The sequence below is a fragment of the Clarias gariepinus genome, chromosome 26 (genome assembly GCF_024256425.1).
Source record: "Clarias gariepinus isolate MV-2021 ecotype Netherlands chromosome 26, CGAR_prim_01v2, whole genome shotgun sequence".
In the NCBI taxonomy this organism is placed as follows: Eukaryota; Metazoa; Chordata; class Actinopteri; order Siluriformes; family Clariidae; genus Clarias; species Clarias gariepinus.
The window spans coordinates 14,191,594-14,216,686 of NC_071125.1; the positions used below are offsets into that span (position 1 = coordinate 14,191,594).

Here is a 25,093-nt window from a genome sequence, read left to right on the forward strand (position 1 = left end):
GTGCTCCTAGTAGCTTACACCAATTTTAGTATTAATTATTAAATTATTATTGTTTGAAGCGAAACAGTATAGCACTAAAAATAGCCATTATAGGGGCACGTTTAAAATCTAGAAAATCTAGAAATCACACATAGAAACTTTACACTTGTAACTTCCATTTTGCAGAATCTTCAGAAGTAGCTTTTTTGGCACACACACACACATGTTCTGTATTATATGTATAACATAAATAAATAAATAAAAATAAATAAATCAGCACCAATGCTGTGTTTTGGCCGACAGCACTTTCCACTATTTTTTGTAGAATGACCCATAAAAATCAACGTGGCCAAGACTGCAAGTTAAAACTTCATTTCCCATGATGCTCTTGCGCTCGTTTCCTGTTTTGGTCATGTGACTGTTCTTATGATCAGTGTCAACTGGTCCAGTTTTGTCGGTGTGTACGAGGTGTTTCGGACGGGGTTATCTGCCCGGTCTCTCTGCAGCTGTACAGAATCGCTGTAGTCGCTCCGCTCCGCTGGGATTATAGAGTTCGGGGAACCGATTTGTTACTTCCGGTTCTGTTTTGTATGAGTTAGCAGCTGTGGCTAGCTGTTAGCATTGAGCTATGTCGGAAGTGGAGGAGCAGGTAACTGCATACATAAAAAAACAAAACAAAAAAAACCTCATTTATTAATTGTGAAGTAGATTATCCTGGGTGTTCAGTTAGTTTGAAGGTCTAGTGTGGAGGGTGAGAGTGTGTAGAGAGGGAGCTGGTGCTAACTGTCTTTAGCTGCATGCTACACTCAGTGTCAAACAGAAGGCTAATGACTGTTTATCTAATTTAATAATTTAATATAAACGTCTTAGAGTACACAATTAAATATATTTACTCAATGATGTAGGCTAACTCAGTCTTTTAAAACACCCCATACCATCCTGACTTCACTAAACACTGCTGGACTTCTTCCTCCATCATTTGCTCAAAAGATTTAACTGTGTTTATATACTGTACCAGTCAAAGGTTTGGACAACAAGTTTGTATTTATTTACAACATTCTAGAGCAATACTGGATTAAAAAAACATATAGGACATTAAGTAATTACATAACAACAACATTGATCTTTTATGAACATACACACTCTCACACACTACAGAGGATTTGGGAACACTGATTACTCTAATCTGCATGTCTTTGGACTGTGGGAGGAAACACACCAAGCACAGGAAGAACAAGCAAACTACACACACACCGACCCTGGGGTGGGAATCGAACCCGGACCCTCGAACCCGGACCCGAAATATTGTCAAGAACATTTGCAAAATCCATCTAACACCATTATGAAACTGACTCGCATTCCAGGAAAAAAAAAACAAGACTTACCTCTCTGCTGCAGAGGAGAAGTTCATTTTAAGATTTACAGAGCATAAGTAGCAGACACATCTCAATATTAATACAAAGAATTATATGCCTTCAGCATTGCAATATAAAAAATAAAATAAGGAAGGACTATGCAATTAGAATGTGTGCCAAACTTTTGACTGGTACTGTGTACTGTATATGGACAAAAAATGCATACACACATTAACGTGATTGTGTCAATGATGTTGCAACTACTAACATCTTTAAAGGAAACATAATAAATACATTTAGGCAATTGGCAGACGCTCTTATCCAGAGCGACTTACATTTTTTATCTCATTACACATCTGAGCAGTTGAGGGCCTTGCTCAAGGGCCCAACAGTGGCAACTTGGTGGTTTTGGGCTTTGAAACTGGGATCTTCCGAACCGTAGTCCAATGCCTTAACCACTGAGCTACCCCACGTAATACTACACGGAATTTAATTTGAGTTTTAAAAAAAGGGCATAGATAACAACTTTTGAAGTGTGTATACATTAATTTGGGCCTCTCCCTGTAGATATGTAATATTAAAGGTGAATTTTATTTTACAGGGGAAGAAGTCTAGTGAGGAGTCCATAGATGATTCTGAGGTAGGATTTTGTGTCTGTCTTTTAAGCACTTTATACCTACTTGTTTTTCATTCTGAAATTATTTAGGCTTGGTTTTGCTTCCTCTGGATTCTTTGATTTGACTTCCTTTAGAATGCTTGTAAGGCACAGGGATGCCCAAACTAGTTGAGGGAATGACCCCAAACCTTCTCCCCTTAAATAATTTTTTAAATGACAGATTAATACTATAGGACTACTGAAAGGTTTGGCCATTGTGTTACATGAAAATCCATGAAGAAAGCACCTCATTATAACTTAGTTGGTGCATTATTACTGTATTATAATAATTATGAATTCATTCATTAAAGTAATTGCATTGCATACCCAACAGTAACGCAAGTTGCATTGTTATTCAATGACTCGTTGTGCATCTTAGGTCCATTCAGAATATTTTAAATTAACATCTATTAGATGACATGTCTTTCAGATTTCCAGTTCGAACTAAAAAATTATTAGTGATTTCATACACATTGAAAAATGTGTATCTTTCTTAAAACTTTAACTCCGTAACTCAGATCTTTGTATTTATTAATCTAGACAATCCTGGAGACAGACTTAAAGGAGATATGATGGGTTTCTAATGCTTACACTGAGTGTAATAAGAAAACCTGTTTAGTGTTAGTAATCAGTCTAAAATTGTGTGTAAGAGCGTAATTTTGAGACACAATATTACTTTGTTTTGATGGACAGGGTAAATGTGACTGGATATCAGGATGGTAAAAAGGACTAAAATGGTACCTTTATTTAAAAAAAACTTGTTTGTGAAGTCATGTGGGTATTTATTGTCATCTTTCTATACTTTGGGATAAAATTATGTGTCCTCAGGATGCAACACGTGGCAGTACACAGACTACATGAAGTGCAAATGCACAATACTGTAAAATGAGCACAGGACAATAAATACACTGAAAATGTTACGCACAGAGCAAGAGAACAATGTTGTTTGTACGAGGGTTTTTGCACAGTAGAATAAAACGTGGCTGAGGCGGCTTTGTGAGGTGTTCTGTGCAGTTGTGCTGGGTTAGGTGTTTGACTAGTCCAGGTGAGCATTGGCGGCGATATGGTGTTGAGTAAGCTGCTGCCTCAGGGTAGAAACTGTTGTGGTTGAGGCACGGATCCCGTGCCATATGTTAGAGGGTGAAGAGTCCTTGAGAAGGGTGAGAGGGGTTATCCACAATGCTAGTGGCTCTGCCAATGCATTGGTTATTTTAAATGGTGATGATTGCTATCTTGCTCGATGATCTTTTGATCTTTACGCTGCAGGGTCTCGTGGTCGGAAACTTTGCAGTGAGACAGATGGTCAAAATGCTTTCTGTTGTCTCTCTGTAGAAGGTGGTAAGGATGAGAGGGCAAGGTCAGCTCTCTTCAGCCTCTGTCGGAAGTTAAGCAGGTGATGTTAAGAGTCCAGGAGAGGCACCTCTTAAGGAACTCCAACTCTAGGTTGAAGGTTTCTACTGTAGATAAATGTGAATGCACGGTGTCTTGTAATGGTCCCATCCAGAGTGGATTACCATCTCATGTTCAGTAGTCCTGGAAAAAGGCTCCTGATTCACCCTGACCTCAATTGGAGCAAAGCAGCTCCTGAAGACAATTAATAAATGTGTAAGGCAGCACATGGATTGAAATATTCAGTTCACCTAGGATTAATATATACACCAGATTTTACAGAACAAGTTAGACTACACAAACCACGGCTCTCTCTCTACTGTAATACACCAGAGTGTCCAGTTCAAACCAGGACTTTTGATTGTGCAGGATAACAAAAACAGTTATGAGTGTAAAACAGCCTTTATTTCTCTATATAATCCTCTGCAACACCATCGAGGTAGAAGGTTTTCTCACGTCTGAAACGCTGGCCTTCCAGGAGCGCCTTTAATGTCCCAAACATGTGGAAATGTCTTGGAGCGAGATCAGGACTATATGGAGGATGTTGCAATAACTCCCAGTCGAGTTCAAGTGGTGTTCATGAATGACTGTGTGTACAGTAACCAGAGATGCACCTCTTTCGCACAGTTATTGACAAAGATATCTGTAGATTTTTTCACCAATCCCGCGCATGTTCATTGGGGACGACGCTGAGGGCTCCGAGCCACCTCGGCCGGGAAAAGCTCTCGGTCACTAGGACAGAACCTTGACTATCGAATAAGGTGAATGTGGTTTATACTGTAGGAGGCAGATAAATACGATTCCGAAAAGGTTTTTCTGTCACCAGAGTCTCCACATGCCTGCAAGCGGATAAATAAAATACTGCGTGTCAGACTGAGATGGGGATGGAGGCTGTAAGTGATAGAGAGAATGAAATGTCAAGCAGTCACTGAATACCTTCACTGCAGCAATGTCGAATGAGTAAATAAATTATATATACTATATGTACCTGAATCTGTGGGTTCAGGATAACACCTTAGTGTGTGGAGTGATTTATTATAATTCCTCACAGTCTTCCTTCAGACTCTATTTTTCTGTTTTCCTCTCTGGCTTCCTGAACTTTTTAGTTTTTTTGGTAAGTATCCTCACTATGGTTATGCTTTTATGTACTGTACTGTATATAGTACTCAGGGTTCTGCAGTTAAAGTTATGCAATCTAAACTGAGAATTCAACCACACTGTGCTGTCAGTTGCACGAATGTAGCTTGCTCTTTCAACTGTGCCTTTATTACATACTAAAATGATTAAATAACACAAGCCCTTTCTTATTTATAACACAAATATTAGATTAAATAAAATTTACATTTTCAGCAGCTTTTTTTTGTCCAAGCTATCAGTAAGCAATCTGTAATGACATAATGATATGACACAAGTCTTTTACAGTATCATCAGTTTCACTCCTATCATGCTATTACTATGTATTTATATTTATTGGCGCACTCGCAAATCCGCAATCCGCTGTTCAGAAATTTCTTGCCAGGAAAGAATTATGTCCCGTTCGAAAAAAAGCGGAAGAAAAGGCGTGCTGCAGTCTCAAGACGTGATGTCATACAGGGAATCGAAGGAGGATGCGGGCTTTAGACTGACATTAATCTGAGTGTCATTTTGATGCTCTGCGTCGACAATCTGGAGAATCCAAGAAAGAGCGAGAGAGAGATACGAGGAAGATAGGACGAGCAGAGAGAGAGAGAGAGAGAATTGTGTGTGAGAGGCAGAAGAGTGTGTGTGCTTGGTCACACCACTATAAGAACAGGGCAATTAAAGACAGACTCCCCTTCATCCCCCTCTCCCCAGGGCACCAATTAGGAGCGGCACGGAACACCAGCACAACACTCATCCGCCACAGCGGCAAACACTAACAAGAAGCAGAAATTATGGGATATGAAACGGCAGAGCTATCACTCTAAAAACCCACCCCCCTACACACACACACATACACACACACTCCGATGTAGAAAGTTTCTGTGCCTTTTTTCCTCCCCTTCTCTTTTTTCTTCCTCGCTCCACAACTATAATGGCTTTGTAGACCATGACAAATGTCCAGGTATTCGAAATTTCACATCTGGCGAAGACAGGAAATGGACGTGAGAGCTTGCGAGATGAGGAGAGAAAACACCTTTAGAAGTAAAAGAAGCTGCTCTGTAGTTACAAATCACACATTTTCCACAAACATCCATGAGTACAGGTGGAACAGTGGGAGAAAACATAGGATTTGACTCAACTGTAAAACCCTAAATTACACTTCTTATATGATAAAATGGCAACACTGAAGCACTGAAGTATTGAATTATTTGGTCAGGGTACTACTGGAATGAAAAAGAAAAAAGGCATTATTATTGTAGAATCTGATTCTCCACCAGATATAATGCTAACAGCAAATAATAGTTGGGTCTGTAGCTGCCCCAGGCTCCATTTTCTAAACGCATGGCCTCATTGCAAGTGCATGTGTTTTGTAGGGAACACTAAAGGGATGAGTTGCATTTGACGCATTTTTAAGTTTGGAAATATCTAGTTTAAAAAACAAAACCTTTAGGTCCATATAACATGGTTTAAAAAAGGATTTATTTACCTGTACAATTTGAGGTTGGCCAGTGCATAAACAAGCCAATGAGGAAATATTTTTCCTCTAATGTGACCTCATATAAGAAGACAGCCTTGGCTTGTTGCGCAGCTCTGCTGTTCTCCGGTGGGACGGGGCTCAGCAGCAGCTCATTTACATAGACACTGAAATGGCACATTTGAAGTTCTGAGACCTGTGTTAACTTTTACTTAAAATATAGTAAAATATGGGACCTTTAAAGCCACAGCAAATAGCAAAGTGAGTGAAACTAAAGCTAAAACTTGTCTATATGTCGACATAAATAAATGTGTTTTTGTTCATAAGGTACACCGTATGGGTGAAAGATTTATAAACAGGTGACTGTCGCACCCATACTGTATGTTGGTTTAACTGTTGGCACAAAGTTGAAAGCACATGATTGTACAGAATGTCTTACAACGGAGGTTAGAATTTCCTTCTGTGATAATCGGCCCAAACGTGTTCCAGGATGACGTTGTCTCCATCCATAAATCATGGAAGTGTAGGAATTTCCTGCACAGAACCCTGATAGTTACCAAATCGAACACCTTTGGGAATTTCGATTGCCCCCCAGATATAAACTAGATAAACTGGAATGTCACCCCAGGTCTCACCAACATCACTGCCTGACAGTCTGTAATGTTCTTGTAAAGGAATAAGTACATACACTCCCAGCCAAAGGTTTTGGACACGTCTTCTAACTCAGCTGTCTTTTCTGATTTTGATTTCTTTATGCATTGACCAACAATACTGAAGGCCTTGAACATTTAATATTGAGGCGTGTCTGCTACTTATGCTCTGTAAAGCCTTCATAACTGGGAGATGTTTAACAAGCACAGATGGGTGTGTTGGCAAGGTATCTACATACTTTTGGAGATAAAGTGTAAGTGTGAATATAAACTTTTTAAAAGCTTTATTTAATTCCTGTTATCATTTAATGTTGAAATGTGCAGCAAATGTCTAATATAAAACTGTTTTCTTAATTTCTTTTTCAAGACTAAAGCATAATTTAGATTATGAGACTCCTTACTCAAAAATAAATATTTTTTCTTTTTAAAATGTAAGTATCACAAAAAGATCTGGAATGATTTTGTGTGACTTCACATGATTGCGGTCCCTGAGCTGCCTTTCAGATGTAGTAAATTACAGTGCATTCAGTATAGAAATATTAATTAAGGCGAACAGTAAGCACTGGCTTTGCTATTTTGCTCATATGAAAGATGTAAAACATTGATAGGTGGTGTTAGGCCGTGTCTGCATGTTCACAAGTATTTTTATAATCCTGGTTTTCCTTTGAGTTTTGGTCTTCCGTGCACTTCAAGCCTTCCAGGTTGAAAACAGCGTGTTTGGCTGTATCTTCTTTATTTGGTGTACTCTGAGAGAACTTTTTTCAGGCATCTGATTGGGCAACATAGCCTAACAGTTAGTGTTATATTTATTATGCTGTAGGAGTGTGTTTTCATGTGGACAAAGATTTTGCAAAACAAAGGCAACCCCAAAATCTCACATAAACCAAACAACACTAGCTAATCATGGGAGTCTGAGCTCATGCAAGTGGAAGGGGCAGTTTAAGCTTTCCTCTGAGTGTGTTACACTGTGTGAAATCAGCTGGCATCGTTCCCACCTCTAACGGTGTTTTTGCAGCAATTCAAAAAGCTTGTGTCTAGGAGGAAGCACATGGCATGCTTCACCCTCCCTGAATGGTAGTTGAGACCTTGATGGTAGAGTGCCTTAACAGCAAGCTGGTTAAGAATTGGCTGAAGAAACTGTAGAAAACATTGGGGGGAAAAAACATTAGGAATTCATAAGTCTGTAATGTGAGCAGGTTTTGGATCCACACTTATATATAGATCTGTTTTTATGCTTAAAGATTGCTGGGTAACTTTTACACCATTTTCCATGACATACAGTATATGCTACAATACTGAACACCCGATACAATATACATTACCTAGATGCCGATTCGATTTGTATCAGGATACTGTTATCATTATATTTTTGTACATTTCCAGATTCTATGTTATGTTTTTTTTTTTTTTTTTTTCATCTTTTGTTTCAGCATTTCAGCAAAGCTCCTACCACACAGGATAGGCACACCTCTCATAGGATGACAATAAAGGATAATAAAGGAACAACACCATTTTACAACCTAAAATGCAAGCATATAGAAAATAAAAATTAATTTGAAATAAAACAGTCGACTTTTGAGTCAGTATGAGACACATGAATTAGCCCACAAAAGACCTGACATTTGTAATTGAAAGCAATTATCCATTGGGATTAAGTTTCTTGAATTCTGAATTGAATCTCGAATCAATATTCTTCATTGTCAGGACACCAAGTAGGACAGCAGCAAACCTCTTCTTGCTTTTCCACCTTCTCAAATGGAATGTCCCATGTTTTTGGATAATTATCGCGCATCTACAATTGTCTTATGTTTAGTTTAGTCTGAAATGGTTAGTATGAAACTACATTCTGTAGTTCCTCACAGCATTGAATGCTGTGAGGAACAGTAAAGTTGAAGGGTTGAGATCAGGATAATGCTGAAAGTTTTATTGTTCATTGTCTGAGATCTTGAGAACATGTGCTAAGATGTGTGTGAGGGCATTCTGACAGTGCGAGTCTCTGTGAAGGGATAAGGTTCTAAGATTAAGGGGTAAGAAATAGCAGCCTCAGGACAGCTTTGGTCCAGGTGCTCAGAATCTGCCAGCAAACCAGGTTTGATTCCATTTCACACAAACTTGCTTTCAAAGTCTCACAAAGTGAAACATAAATGAAGATTCTTAGTGATAGAGTAGTGCTGGATTTTTATATCAAGTGTATTGGGCTTTTGGGGCATATCAGGTGTGTAAAATAGTGTGTTTACAGTATGTGTGTGTGGTATTTTCCCCTTAGGAAGAAGACAGCGAGGAAGAGCCTAAATTGAAATATGAACGATTGGCCAATGGGGTGACGGAGATTCTGCAGAAGGATGCGGCCAGCTGCTTGACCGTCCATGACAAGGTGTTATTATAATTATTAACTACAAGTTTAACACTTTTTATGTGTAAAGTTTATGATTCACTCTTATTATTATTGCGTAGTCTGTTTGTACAAATGTCACTTCCTTTACAATTTCCCATTGGAATGAATAAACACCATCAATCTTATTTTGTAAGATGTTCCTCATGCTGAATCTAAAACTGTCCCTGCTTTTTAATCCGCACCAGAAAAGATCATTTATATTTTTTAGAAACTGTCATGGCGGCGAGTTCACTTATGCACACCCGCATTGGGGGACTAGTCATACCTAGTAATGCCTCCTCACCTGATGTTTTATTAACTGCTATTGATTTAGGTTCTTTTTTTTTTTTTCAGCCTCCTTTCCTTTTTTTCCCCCACTGGAGATCTCTCTCTGTCTTTCTTCTAAGAAAAAAAAAGGTGCATAACAGGGCTGAATCTCCAATAAGCAACTTTTTCTGATTTTGGGTCTTTCTGTCATTTTATTCCTGTACACGTGTTCCTGCATAGCTCTTGCAACCTCGTACAATGCCCACGCTCCAGCAGGCCGAATGTAGCCCCGTGTTTTAAGTGGTCACAATCAAAAATTTCATTTGCACTATTCCATTTCAATAAATCCCTTTAAGAGCTGCCCTGGCTGCTGGGGCCACCCCATTTATTTATTTATTTATTTATTTTTGGCTGATTTTATTTGGGCAGATGGTGGGGGGCTCTGTCGGACATGCTCTGCTGTGCCTGTAAATATAAGCATTTCATTATAGACTGCACTGAAGCATGGGAGCACACTGTGGGCTGGGCAAGGTGTATGTGTGTGTGTAAGTGTGAATGTGTAAATATTTTTTAACACATCTTTCCCTGCTCATCTGGCTGCAGATGTTTAGAGCAGAGTTACTGAACTTACTATGATTATCATATCACCATCTTTATTTTTTATATCTAACTTACTATCACTATCATTGTTTTCCAATATTTAGCTTTTTGTGATGGTTTGTTATTTATTTCCGTTAATTTTTAACTATTTAAACATTTAGAAATTTTCAAAACCAAAAAATCGAAACCATTAAGAACTTGTGTTTATGTTGCCGTCTGTTCATTATTGTAGTCTTAGCTCAACTCTACTTTTGTAATTTTTGTTGTAGTTTTTGTTATTAGTTATTTGTTAGCAGTGTTGGGTGTAAAGTACTTGGATTACTTTTTTGACGTAACGTGTAATCTAACGTGTTAGGTCCACCATTTACAGTACATACTTAGTTATTTAGTTATATTTTTAAAAATGTAATCTGTTATTTAGACAATTTATGTAATCTGTAAGCCAGACAGCAGTGATTCCGTTAATGTGTATGTGCGAAAGTCGTCCTACAAGCTCCGCCCCCGATAACCAGACTAATACATGCTTTTTTTCACGGCACAATGGCCTAGTCGTAGCACTGTGGCCTCTCACCGCCAGGCTCGGGGTTTGAGTCCTGCCTTGGGTCTTTACATTTACATTTACATTTAGGCATTTGGCAGACGCTCTTATCCAGAGCGACTTACAAAAAGTGCTTTAATGTTTACAACATTGGAAACATTATGTGGAGTTTGCATGTTCTTCTTGTGCTTGAGTTTCCTCCGGGTACTTCAGTTTTCCATTCACTTCAGGCTTTAATATCCTGTGCTTTAAAATGCTTTTCTGCACACCAAGGTTGTAAAAAGTGCTTATTTGAGTTGCTTTTGACTTCTCTTCGCCATCCTCCTCTGATCTCTCTTATCAACAGAGTTCTTTTGGTATGGTGTATAATCAAACCACCTCTTTGGTTAACAACAACCATGCCACGTTTGATTGCATTTTCACGCATACTGTACAGTATATTTATTTTTGTATATTATTTTAATGCCAGTATATTTGTTAATAAGTCAATATCCCCTGACTCATTTCTAAAAAATGTTTTGTTATCACCTATTTATTGTATTCCATTCCAGCATAATCAAAACAAATAAATTTAAGTATAAAAATGTAGGAAAATTAATTAAGACAAATTAGGACAAACAAATCAGGCAGTAGACAGGTTTTACAATTAGGACGTCGATAGAACTCATAGAATCAATACAATGTTTGGCAAAACAATAAATTCCAAATTCCTGCCTCACCAAATCTATCGGTAATATATTACCTAATATGAACACTATGTCCTAGAGGCTCACACGGGAGTGAACACCCACAGAAGTGCACAGAAAGACAGGAAAATTTGTTATGCCCATTTGTAGGTTATTGCTACGGCTCAAATATTGACATAAAATCTAGATGTGGTATCTAATTGTATGTGGTTCTGAAAATGTCACTGCTGTTTATGTGGCTATTTATCATATAGTGCAATATTTGGGTGTGATAAATTTTATTGCGTTGTCCAAATTCTCAAAGGGCAAATTGTATTCCCTGGATATTTGACTATATTATTGTCCATAGTGCACCATAAATCCAGCGTGGCAAGCAATTCATACTACTTTACTCAAGTATCTTATAATATTCTACGTACATACAGTATGTGACCCCTTCTTTTTTTTCTGTTTACTGTTTGGTGATTCACATTATAAAAACATTATGATCCATTTTAGATCAAATTTATTATTAGAGTGTCATCTACAAACTTGCTTTAATGGAAGAGATTAGCATGAGAAAAGCCTGACCTTGGGCAAAGCAGTTAACATGATCAAATTTATACAACAGTTAGTTCCGACGAGCAACCCGATTGGATGAAAGGGATTAAACTAGTGGTGATAATGCACAGTAACACCACTGGGATGTTTTACTATATACAGTATATTAATCCCCATTCCAGGTGTTATTACACTGTCACAGGTAAGTACAGTGGAAATCACAGTGCTGAGGTGAGAGCAGCAGACTGCCGAAAACCACATTTAAAACCAGTCACAAAAGCACTTTCAACAAGAAAACACAACTGTTAACGTGATGTCATCTTAAAGAGACTAATAATTCTTATTTTTTTCCTAAATAATTGTTTCTAATTCATTCTGAATCACCTCTGAAACCTCCGTGTTCTTGTCCTAACACAAGGCTGAATTCTAAATCGCTCCCCAATCCCTGATCAAGAGTGCTACTTGGTGAGTGGGACAAGGGACTGGACACCGTAGTGCACTAGCTTTCCATTTAATGCTATTTGGGATTCGATCCCAGAAACATGAAGGCTAGCTGATATTCTACAGCGAAATAAATGGAAATATTAAGAGAAACTTACAAGATGTACAGTACTGGACTGTCCACCACCTTCATGTTCCATTCTCCAGAATTTAAACCTACTTTCATCCCTGTTACAATAATTACACTAACTATAGGTTGCCAGCTTTGCTAATCACAGTAAGTTAGTTCTGCCAGTTGTAAAAGGAAGTTCTGCCAGTTGTGTCATGGCAGAGCAAAATAACTAATTAAATAAACAAACAATTCATAAGCTGTGCTGATATCCAGCACAACAGCATTTGCGCTCGTGTGATTTATAAGTATCTAACACAATCCTTTATTGAATGCTTTTTTTATACTTGTTTTTAGTGTGCTATGTAGTATGTAAAATTCAGTGAAAACTGTATTGTTATGTAGCTCGTTTTTTCCACCTATTGTGGGTTATGTATTAATATGTTTTGTTATTCATTTGTCTCCTCAGACAGAGTGTCTGGTTTTTGCTAAGGAGGTTTGAGGATGTGATCCACGGTGCATATATTATGTTGAGGCATTTTGATATTTTGGGAGGAAAAAAATGCCATTTCACACTGGCATGCTCTGATAAATAGGCTTTTCTGGCCTCCAGCAATTTCACACTTTTTTGCCCCTGAGGGGACAAGCTGAAGCCACACACACACACACACACACACACACACTTCCTCAAACACACCCATAAGAGTACACTAATACTCCAGTACAGCAGATTAAAGTTTAAATTCCTGACAAACGTCTCCCGATCTCATGTATACTAAAGTTTGTGTCTCTTTGGTGGCTTTCAGTTTCTGGCTCTGGGGACTCACTTTGGGAAGGTTTTCCTACTCGATATCCAAGGAAACGTCACCCAGAAGTATGAAATTGTAAGTAAACAAAGGAATAATTGTGGTTACATTATTAAATATAAGACTTTGTTTCACCTACAGTATTCCTGTTTGCGATAGCATAGTATTGTATCGTATTGAAATTAGCAGAGCATTATTTTTTCTAGGAAATACCACAGGCACTGAATCACTCTGTGTTTCCCATAGAGTTCGGTAAAGATAAATCAGATCAGTCTGGATGAGAGCGGAGAACATGTGGGGATCTGCTCAGAGGATGGAAAGGTAAGCCTTCTCTTTTCTGCTGGCATTAGAAAAGGTTGAACCAGATGAATGACAAATTAAACTCTCACAAGCCTGGTTGAAAAGTGAGGTGATGAGTCGCTGTGCTACTGCTGACTGTGTCATAAAGTGCCAGAGGAAATACTTATTTAGATCTTAAAGGAAAACTAATAAAAAGAAATAAGATAAGACAGCTGAAGATGATCAGTATGCACCCTGGGGTAAACTGCTTAGATAAGGACAAATGTCTTTCACTTACAGGTTTTTAAATGCGGTGCTTAGACAGAAGAGCACTAACCACAACTCTCATGTCACCAAAATGGTATATTTACTGATATTTACATTCAAGTTAAACTGGGACTTTTGACTGTGCAGAATAGCTGAAAACAGTTCTGAGAGTAAAACTTTTGTTTATTTCTCTTTATAATCCCATGCTACACTAATGTACTGTACTCATCCCAGTGTTTTATTAGTGCTTAAATACTATCAAGGTAGAATTTTTTTTTAGCATGCCAGAGCCCTAATCATACCGCTTGTTTCTCTAAAATGCTCCCAGCCTCTCAGGAACTTTTTTAATGAAATGGCAATAACTCTCAGCCAAATTTCTGTAACATGCAAGTGGTGTTTGAAAATGATTGTGTGTACAGTTCCCACAGACAGATGCATCTCTTCTACAAGTTATCTGTCAATTTTCAAGGATCCGGCATTTCACCTGCTGAATGTTTATGAGAGCAACTGCTCTGGGCTCCGAGCCGGCTGTATGGCCTTCTTTAAGATGTTTGCACAATTCAAATGTTTACTGCGGCTAAGAGTCTCATCACCATAGTGTGCGTGAAGTCTTCTGTCTGTGAATGTCAGTTGGTTTTCTACCTTGGGAATGAGAACATTTAGCACAAGTCCTGGTGTACTTTGAACCTCATAAAGGCCTCTATTATAAATAATAACAATAAATTATATACACATAGGTTTAGAATTCATCCTTGTTCGCCTGAGTGCAGTACACTACCACTTAAATGTTTAGGATCACTTTCTAACTCCATGGTTGTTCCTGATTTTTATTTATTTCTACATTGTAAACCGTCCAAAATATGTAATAATCTCCTTTGAACAGTTAATGTTGAGATGTATTTGCTACTTATGCTCTGTAAAGCCTTCATAACAGCTCTAATCTGAGGTGCTGTTTGTTAATTGGTGATTTTTGAGGCCGGTAACTCTAAATGAACTCTTCATCTGCAGCAGAGGTACATTTTGGTCTTGCCTTCCTTCATCATGGTGCTTGATGGGTTATTTAAATGCACTTGACAATACTGTTCTTGCAAGAATTATTCCAGAAAGTTTGACCTCAGTGTCTTAAAATAATAACTGACTGTTGTTTTTGTTGTTACATAATTACCTAATTCCATATGTTTTATTTCATAGTTTTAAAATCCCCAATATTGCTGTAGAATGTAGGGAATAAATCACTAAACTAAAACAAAGAAAGTGATCCCAAAGTGTTGAGTGGTAGTGTAGATTATGGGCACATACACAACGACATGGTTGACAAGTGACTCTGTGAATTGCATGGACCTACTGTAAGTGTCATTTTAAACTTCAGTCATCTTTAGAGGTAAGTTTTTAACAACAAAGACACCAACATGCTCTCGTGTATCATCTGAAACTTTTCCTTGCATAAGAACAAGTCTCCTGGAAAATAGCTTTGCCATCTCAGCAGTTTGTTATTCCTCACTGCTTACTTATTCATAGCACTAATTGCCTGAAGGTCTTTGCTTAATCTGGTAGTCACAATCAGAATTATTCCAACATCCTATTCTGATTGCTGGTGGTTATCATTTTCTTTGTCTTGCATTGGGTTCCACAATCTGTGGTTCAAACTGTTTAGCACCTGTGTCCCATGCTCCTGGTGGGACAGCATCTTACTGCCTTGGGGCTACATAGCTCAATGTGGTCAGCAGCTGTTCAGTGAGATTCAGAGAAGTCTCTCTGTGTCTATAGCAGTCGATTCATCTTTAACAGTACCTGCACCACCAGTGAGCTACAGTAGGCTTATTAAAGGTAAATGCCTCTGTCTGTGTTGTGTTGCGTTGTTATGGTGAAGCAACATTGGTGTAACCTCTGCATTGTGCAGACTTGTATGGGAGATATTGTTTCTCCCCTTTATGGATACCCCAGTGTAGTCCAAGGAAAAGGCAGAAGCCAATGAATCTTGGCACTGATGTTGTGGCAGGAGAGAATGAGGCTAACAACCTCAGATTGCCTTCGGGACTCCAGCCTCCCATTTTCCCCTCAGGGTTGACTCATGAAGCCTTTGACTCTCGTGAGGCTGCCCACAAGGCAGAATGACATGTGGTCTTTAGGCACTTCTTGGTGCACTTTGATCCTGGCTGTTGACTCCAGAGGAGTTCATCCACCCAGTGATGTAAACATGACCTCACATCGCTTATCTTAACTGAGGAGGTATACCACACTTGGGCCCAGAGGTGACAGAGAAGCCCAGTGTGCCTGTCCAGTCAAGAGAGTCTCCCCAGGTCCCCACATACCCCAGAGGTAGAGACATGTTGAGCATGGCATTTCTTCACTTTTATGATGTTATAATACACATACGGAGTGTGATAAAGTATTTGCCTGAATTTCTTTTTCTTATTTTCTGTGCATATTGAATACTTGCCATACAGTAGTTGTTCTGTCTCTTTCTTATTGTTAAATCACAACTGAACTTAAGTGAGGCCTGCAGTTCTTGAGATGTTGCGCTGTTTTTTTAAAAAAAAAAATTTATGAGTTCCTGGATGAGTCATTGTTGTGCTCTTGGAGTAATTTTGGTAGACCGACCACTCCTGGGAAGATTCACCACTGTTCCAAGTTTGTCCTATTTGTGGATAATGGCTCTTACTGATACAAGACTGATACATGTTCCAGACTTTCCAGACCAATACATGTTCAGAACATTGTTTATCAGTTCTTGAATTTCTTTAGATCATGCTTGACTTTATTATTATTATTGACAGGCCCTATTTAAGTATTTTTTTTTGATTCAACAGATCTGGCAGTAATCAGGGCTGGGTGTGGGAAGTGAGATACTCAGTGAATTTACTCAGCTTTCCAAAAATCACTTTTAATTGCAATTACTTATTAACATAGGGCCAGGTAGGTTTGGGACTGATTATTATTATTTTTTTTTCCCTTAATAAAAGAAATCATCATTTAAAAACTGCATTTTGTATTTACTCAAGTTATCTTTGTGTTATATTAAACTTTGTTTAATGATCTGAATCCTTAAAGTGTGACGAATATGGAAAATAAAATAAAACAGGAAGGGGCAAATACTTTTTCCTGTATTTTTTATACTGTTCTGTGTCAAGTCAAAGTATCATCCTACTTTTGATTCAGGTTAACTGTGTTCTCATAAGAGAACAATTTCCTGATTCCAGACCCTGAACTTTAAAAATCATCTCATCACACACAATCAACCTCATGCAAACCTGGCAAGTAAGATTAATTTAGCAAACAAGTATTGCTCTTGGTGAGATGATGGCAGAACGGGATAATTATTTTTATTATATAAATGTATATGATTTACAAAATTTTGTGTAGTTATATATGTTTTAAGGAACATAATGAATATCACGTTTAGTCTCTGAACAATGCTGCTTCTAAGGAAGCCAATGTTAACAACATTTAAAATCGCAATCCCCTTTCCTCATCCACTCATTTGTGCTTGCTTTACTTTTGCCCCATATCTGCTCAATCATCTAGACAAGAGCATTTAGTAGGGCTGACCAGGCTAATCTGCACCACAGCGGGTGGCTTTCTCAGCCTGATTTTAGAGCAGATAGCAGACAAACAACAGCGCTGAGGCCTGTGCCATGAGTCTGCCAATTAAAATCGACGCACCAGCCATTGTTCACTCTACAGAGGTGTTATCGTTGGTGGCACATATCCTCTGCTTCAGTAACCGTGATATACTGTATCAGCCATGAGAGGAAGTAGAAGGAAGAGTCCCTGATTGGTTGCCCGGGCTTTATTTATTTACTTATTATTATCTCTCATTATTTTGTTATGAGATTGGCAACATGCATCTCAAGCTTCTGAATGAGACATGACCATCCAGCTAACACAGAGAGCTTAGCAGACAGACATTTGAGGTGATGATAATGATATACCGTAACCCTGCTCAAACTAGAAAGCTTTTCTTTCTGAACAACTTTCTTTTTAGACTTTACACACACTTTTTTAACTCACACAGACAGGTGTAAGTGAATTGCTAAGTAAAGGTTTTCCTGTAGCCTTCAGGGAGTACAGCAGAGCTGCAGATTAAGACTGCCCTGTGAAGTCTGGTCAGGGCAGAGGGAGTTGACCTGTCCACTAATTGGAAGCCTAGTGGACGTATAACTTGTCTGCTGAAAGATGTGATGTTTGTGATATCTGGTCCAGGTCGACCTGAAAAGAAAAAAACAGTCATTTTAACAAAAAAAAAATATATATATATATAATATATATATATATATATATATATATATATATATTTCTTTTTTTTTTTTATAAATATTTTTGTCTTTACACTTTTCTTTATCTTTTGACTCTCAGGTGCAGGTGTTTGGCCTCTACACCAGAGAGGGCTTCCATGAGAACTTTGACTGTCCTATTAAAGTAAGTTATTGTAGGTAACATCCTCTTTTATCTCTAGCAGATTGCTGCTGCTTGGTAATTTTTTTTTTCCCGTTATGTCTGACTTGGTGTCAGAAATCGCTGTTGGTTTTACGAATTATGTTTCAGTTCTTCGACAGTTTTAATTTATTTATTTGGGGCTTCCTTAGCTTGAATTACGCACATATATTGCCCAAGTAGGAGTAAAAGGGATTCTGATGTGTCTAATATTAGGAAGGCAAGTTAGGAAGGCAAGGGCAGGTTCAGAGTAAAAGAAGCAAAACCTTAATTTCCAAGTGAATTGGATTATGAGAAGTGAATTTAAAAACTGCTGACCATCTGTTATTGTTCGGTGCCTTCTTAGATTTGTCTGTATATATTTCTTTTACTTTTTTATATAATGTAATACTCCTATTCAGATCCTACTTTCTTATATTTTGTTCACTGTTTTTTTTGGTATCCAGGTGGTGGCTTTACATCCTCTGTTCAGCAAATCAAACAACAAGCAGTTTGTAACTGGAGGTAACAAGGTAAAATATACAGATCTTTCACTACGTATTAGCAAAATGTTTTTTTCCTGTTATTTAAATGCTTTTTACTCTTTCAAACAAGTTCCTTCTGGATGCCTTTAGCCCCACCCCAACCGAACAAATCATGAACTCTAAACACTGCAGCTTCCATATCTTTGGCTTTCTGAGCTCAAATACAGCTTGGCCTTGTAGCAGGGTCAAAGAGGGAGAAAGCAACAAAAAAAAGAGAGACAACAAACAAGAAAGAGGTCCATTTTCTCAAAATGTTGTTCACTCTGAGAGGTGTTTTCTCTCTGTGCGGAACAAATAACAGTCATTACCCAGAGTGCCATAGTGTCTGCAACATGTAGAACATGGACTAAAACAAATACACACTCATTTTTCAGAGTAAGCCGTGTCACCCTGGAAAATAGAAAGTGCTGTCTTGTGCTTTTATGGCATAAATAAAGAATCATATCTTTAAAGCATAGAGTTTAAAGAATACTTGAATACTTTTGAGTAGCATCAAAAGATTTTAAATCAATGCACCAATTTAAAAGGTAGTCGTGCGACAATCTTAAATATAGTGTTATCAATTATAATTGTGTGTAAATTTATCATAATCTATTTTAATATAAGTTGATAAAGATTGAACATGACAGACAACTCATTTCTTTTTTTAAGTTGATATGGTTAATCAGTTAAGTTAATGATTTGTCTATAACTCTCCTTCCCTTCTAATTAGTCCTTACTATTTCATCACTCACAGATTAACAGTAGACCATACCCCAGATTCTAAACAAATTTGGTCAAATATCAGTTGTGGGAAATAAAATTGAATAATGTTTTTTTGTTTAATTGAACCCGTATTTCAATGTTGCACTAGTTATTTTTCTTTAGCTTTTTCAATTTCTTGGGGTCGCCACATCAAATCATTTCATTCGAAACAGTCTGAAACATGTAGGTTTTTACGCCGGATGCCCTTTCTGCTGCAACCCATCCATTTCTCCAGGGTTGATACACACATTGAGGTTGCCCTGAATCTCATTGGCTTGGTCTTATGTATGGTTTATGTATGGTATGTTTGAGTCTGGTTCCTCTCAAGGTTTCTTCCTATTACCATCTCAGGGAGTTTTTCCTTGCCACTGTCGCCCTCGGCTTGCTCACCAGGGACAAACTGACCATTTTGATTCATACAAATTCACATTTCATACAAACCTAAATAATTCTTTTGACTATGTAAAGCTGCTTTGCGGCAATGAAAATTGCTAAAAGCGCTATACAAATAAAATTGAATTGAATTGAATTGAATTGAATATGGGCATTGGGTTAAGGTTCTTGCCCAAGAGTGGCAACAACCCCAAATCCTCAATTTTCTGAGCTACCTAAATGTGGTACTGCTGTTTTTAACAAACACAAGTTATATGTACTGAAAATGTGCCTTTAATTATGTGTGTGTTCTTACTCCTTTTGTGTTGAATATTTTCTATAATAGCACCTCTGACAGTAAGCAGGATAAATCTTGGATTTTTAATCTAATATATTAGTTTGATTAGTTAATCCAGTTAATCCAAACAGAGCAGCAGAAATGTGAAAACCGGCTTGGAGATTAATGAAAGCATTATTAAGTGGTTTGGTAAAGTGTGTGCCTTTGATCTATCAATTTCAGATCCTTCATTTTCCAAGGATCTATAGTTACATTTTGAGATACAGTCTTTTGTGTAAATTTTAGTTCTAGAAATAACCATCTGGCTGACATAACTTACTGCAAACATACTGTATCTTCCACTTTACTAGATTTTATGTCAAAAATGCATCTACTGTACAGTAGATGCTTACCTTGCTAAATATGAAAAAGTTGACATTCACTTTTTAAAATTCAATATACAATCTTGAGCCACCCCTCATTCTTTTATATTAAATGTAATGAAATTATATAGATTAAATGAAAGAAATTGGGGAAAATGTTTTGGAACAAATGTGACAGGCTGCAAGGTGCCTTGAGATCTAATATTAAAAATTAGTTGTTTATGTAAAAACCTCAGCAGCGACCTCATTTCCTTTCTTGTCTGTTCCAAACACTCAGCATTCAGGATCGCCAGTATACTAATCAGCCTAGTCATCTGTCATCATCTGCACCTGTTTCGCATGAATTAAGTTAGATGGGTTTTTTTTATGCTTAAAAAGGTTCATGGGCTACTGTGTGGCTTAACAAACAGAAAAACGGTCCTCTGAAACTGCTCGGGTACAGGAACCAAAACCCGTTCAAAAATGAGAGCCAAAAAAGGCCTTCAGGAAGCCTGGAGATCTCTTTTTCAAGACTACAAGAAAATACAAGAAAGTCTGGATCCTTGGAAAGTAAAATATGAAGGAATGAGGGAAGGCCCAATACTTTTGCACAGTACTGTATATTGAATTTTAAAAAGTAAAAATTTTATATTGAGCAAGGTATGCATGTATATGATTGTTGCCATAAAAATCTAATGACAGCTATATGGTGACAGAAGATATGTTTGCTGTCTTGCAAGTTAAGTGCATGTTCTCTACCCATGTATTCACTTTATGCCTACATGGTGTTAAATAAAAAAAATCAAATACCCCCAAACCCACAATATCTAGACGATAGAGCAAATGTTTTTTTTCCAGACTGTTGAGAAACTTGTAATGTTAAATAATTTCATTTGCTGTGGATAGCGTTCGTGATTTGCGTCAGTATGGTTCATGATAAAACATTTGAAAACGTTACATTAATTCTAAATACTGCAGGTTTGTTTTTACTTACTCTCTTAAGTTATATTTAATATGCTGTAGCTAATATAATTTAATATAAAATAAGTAGGTTTCACAAAAATTTTCTCAGTGGTATCCTTAGTCCCTGACATAGTGAACTAGCATAAGAATAAGAGTTCTGTAATTTGCTTAGAGTGTCTAATAAATGCTATAAACATAAATAAAAGCAATTAATAGTTTTTAGCACATCATTCCTGCATGTGCTAAGAAGGGTCTTGGATAGTGACGAGGACATGCATGCTCAATCCAAAATATATTGGAAGATCTCTTCACAGTATAGGACTCAATGATTTGATCAAATTGATTGTGATTTTAACTGCAGTATATAACTATTAAATGTACCATTTTGTACTCAAACAAATTTATTCACACTAACACCAAGTAATGACACAAATAATCTCATTAAGATGAGGTTTGCCAATATTGATCACCTCAAAATTATTTTAAAAAACAATCAAATACTTAAATTATTGACTAACCCAGTATAAATTCCAGACTTTTCGTATATTGCCTAAAGTATATTGCATAATAAATTGCATTTTTTTGCAATGAAATAATTGCACAGGTCTAAATTGCAAATTCAGTTTCTGTGCAATTACTTGTGCATCAATAACGCAACACTTTTAATGACAGGTGAAATTTCTGCCCGTGATCATCGTAGCAAAGTAAAAATCACAATAATATAATTGAAGCCAAAATAAAAAAAAATGCATACACTTTTTCAACTACTTAAAGCGTATACTGAAATTGCTGTGAACAATAACAATGTTTATTTAATATTATTGTTGGCTTAAAGTGTCAGTAAAAGTGTCCCATGTAAAGCTGTTCGGACAAAATCGTATAAATTTTAAGTTTAATTATTATATTAGTAAGTGGAAAAATACCTGGTTTCATATCAGGCCAAATCACACCCACACCATTATGTTTCTTATTTATTTTCATAACTTATTTACTTTTCCAAAAATAGCTAAATAGCTATAATAAAATGTTTTATTGTTTATATATCATTTATCTTAACTAAATGCTATATAGTATTTCTAAAAACTGTGTCAATATAAATGTGAATATGAATGTTTGCTGTTGCATGGATTAAAATTACATTTTTATATTTTGTTTTAATAATTTTTTTACTATTAATATTGCATACTGTATATTTAATTTAAATGGTAATTACATGTGCATTCAGTGTTCATTTTTATATTAATAGCCACCTCTTAATACTGACTTAATTTGTCCTCCATGATTTGTGTTTGCCCCTTTTGCTTTTTTATGACTTTTTACACCATCTGAAGAATGATAAACATGTTAAAGAAATAGAAATGTGAAAAAAAAAAGTCAGAAGCATTTTGATGTGTAACCCACAATCAATAAAATGGCTGCAGATGCTTTCCACATACCGCATATAAGAAGTAATTAAATGCTGGATGGCTTTTGTCCACTAACTCAGTCCTAACCGGAGTTGAAGTGCGTCTGCTGCCTTTGGCTTCCAGTTTCTGCTGATTACCTTCTGTTTCCCTGGCTTAAGATTCCCATAATGCAGCCTCGCCATGAAAATCAATACAGCTTCCACTGAGGACACATCTTTTCAAAGGCAATTCAATTCCGTCAGCAGGGCTCCTGAAGTGTCGTCTCCCATTGCTGTGCCGTGATCTGTTAACGCAGCTCAAAGCGCAGAATCGGAGCCGCTCTGAACGAGCTTTTCTTTATGTCGCATTGGGATGCAGACAGGACCGGACAGGACAGGTCAGGTCACGTATGTGTGTGTGCGCGGAAACCTCCTTGCTCTTTTAATTTAAGTGGGCTGCATTATTGTGGCATGCCCACTGGTTTTTCATATATAATCGTTTCCACACAGTTTGCTATTACACCTGTAAAGTTTATGCTGCTCAGACATTTCCCCAGACCAGACAGCAGTGTTTTCATATAACAGCTTTGTGTATTGAAGGTTAAAAGCAAACAAAGTGCTGTCTGGTCTGGAGAACTATCCCAATCACTTTATGATGAGGAGAGGTCATTTATGTAAGCTTTTATATAAGCAGGCTCATAAGAATATAGGAAATCTAGTCCAAGGTTGTGACATTGGTCTAAATTTGATTTCTCCACTTGTCTCACAGAGGGCCATCGCACTTGTACCGAGCCGCGTCTTGTACTTACTGAACTCCTGCGCTTCTTACTCCAGTCCTAATAGTATGTTGTGTTTGTGTAGTGAGGTACTTCATGGTACCCATGTAAAATATGTACTCAATGGTACGCATGTAAAATATACTGAGGGTTGTGAGAGCAGATTTAAGCAGTGCTGGTTTAACACGCTTGGTGTTCATCAAAGTAAAAAAATTAAAGTTTAACCATTTTATGTGCATTTATTTCTCAGTTTTTGATTCATGTTGTGGCGCCCTAGTAGTGTCATCTAGAACAAATTAATATACATTATAAATTTTTAGGGGTAAGTTAGGCCCAACATTTTAACAAGTGGTCGCAAACAATTAATTGATATTTAAAGTGTATTTTGTTTTTTTATTTATTTATTTATTTATTTATTGTTACCAATCTAAATACAGATGAACAAGACAGGGTTTGTAATTACTGTACATATCAGCAGATTTTTGTTATGACTTTTGAGTCTCATAATATAGGCGAATCTTCACAAATTACGGATTTTTGTTTGTGAGTTATCTAACAATATGAGCTTTGTTCTTTTTTAATTATTCAAAATAACAATAGCTAAACAATTTTCTTTTTTCTTTTATTTATATATTTATTCACAATGGCCATTTAAATGGTTTTACCCATTTATTTAATCCAAAATCTTAGGGGGAAAAAGCATTTATCACAATTAGGTAAATGTGTATTTGAGGAATTTACAAGCAGCTAAATTGTGATCCTAGTTTACTTATATGCAATTATTTTGTAAATTGTGGTGTTATGCTTAATATTAAATGAATAAACTATCCAAATAAATATTGGGATGTTATTAGTATATTATTGATTAGAAGTAGTATGTAACTGTACATTTTTTACATTTATAATGGTAAAACATTTTTTAAGCAGAAATAATTGATGTAGAAATAATTTCCTTGTACATTTAAGCATCAAATGATGCACACTGTTTTGCGATCAGCGTCTTACTGATATAAGGCATCTATATATCAGCTAAGTGTTCTTCTGCCCTCTGCTGGTGGAAATTACAAAACACAGCTTTCTGAGAGGCTCTTCTACTACCCCTGTAATTTATGTGTCAGTGAATCACATTTTATCTTTTGAAAGAGAGAGTGAGAGGGAATCCTGCAAGATAATCAACAGTTAAATGTGGTGACATCTTGAGCAACTTGTAGGTTCACTTATCTGCTAGTTATTTTCTTTTTAGAGTTTTTTGTGAACAAATAAGTAATGTTTGTGTAATATGGATTGTAGTTGCAGCTGTATGAGAGGAACTGGCTGAACCGCTGGAAGACATCCGTTCTTCACGAGGGAGAGGGAACCATCACTAACGTCAAATGGAGGGCCAATCTCATTGCCTGGGCTAACAATGTGGTATGATTGAACTTTATAATCTATAGTATAAGAAAATCACGCATTTGTATCATTAGAGATATTATATGTCATGCTTTGTAATCACACTGCTTGGAAAAAAAAGGGAAAATTCAGCAGCAGTGGAATAGCACCTTTGTGTTCGGATGCTAAATTTAAAATGTAGCTGTTGAATTCTATAATCACCTTTATAAAAAGAGTTTGACTTTTTTAGAATTTACTGTTAAATGCAAACATTTATTGCCAACTCTGTTGTTATGGGTATGACATTATTAGTAAGCAAATAGTCTCAGAGCATGGATAAGCTTAACATCAGTGA

The 25,093-nt window shown here is 36.9% G+C and overlaps 1 protein-coding gene across 2 annotated transcripts in view; it reads left to right on the plus strand.

The window, feature by feature from the left end:
• The first annotated feature begins 401 nt into the window (after positions 1-401).
• vps41 (VPS41 subunit of HOPS complex) overlaps positions 402-25,093 on the plus strand; it is a 42,056-nt gene continuing 17,364 nt past the window's right edge. Inside the window, exons 1-8 of one of the 2 annotated variants that reach the window (XM_053487848.1) lie at positions 402-628; positions 1,936-1,974; positions 8,891-8,998; positions 12,986-13,063; positions 13,232-13,306; positions 17,888-17,950; positions 18,412-18,477; positions 24,658-24,777. In XM_053487848.1, the coding sequence (XP_053343823.1) occupies positions 608-628; positions 1,936-1,974; positions 8,891-8,998; positions 12,986-13,063; positions 13,232-13,306; positions 17,888-17,950; positions 18,412-18,477; positions 24,658-24,777 (570 nt within the window). In that variant the 5' untranslated portion in view covers positions 402-607. The remainder of the gene's footprint in view (positions 629-1,935; positions 1,975-8,890; positions 8,999-12,985; positions 13,064-13,231; positions 13,307-17,887; positions 17,951-18,411; positions 18,478-24,657; positions 24,778-25,093) is intronic. The other variant, XM_053487849.1, reaches the window with a different exon arrangement.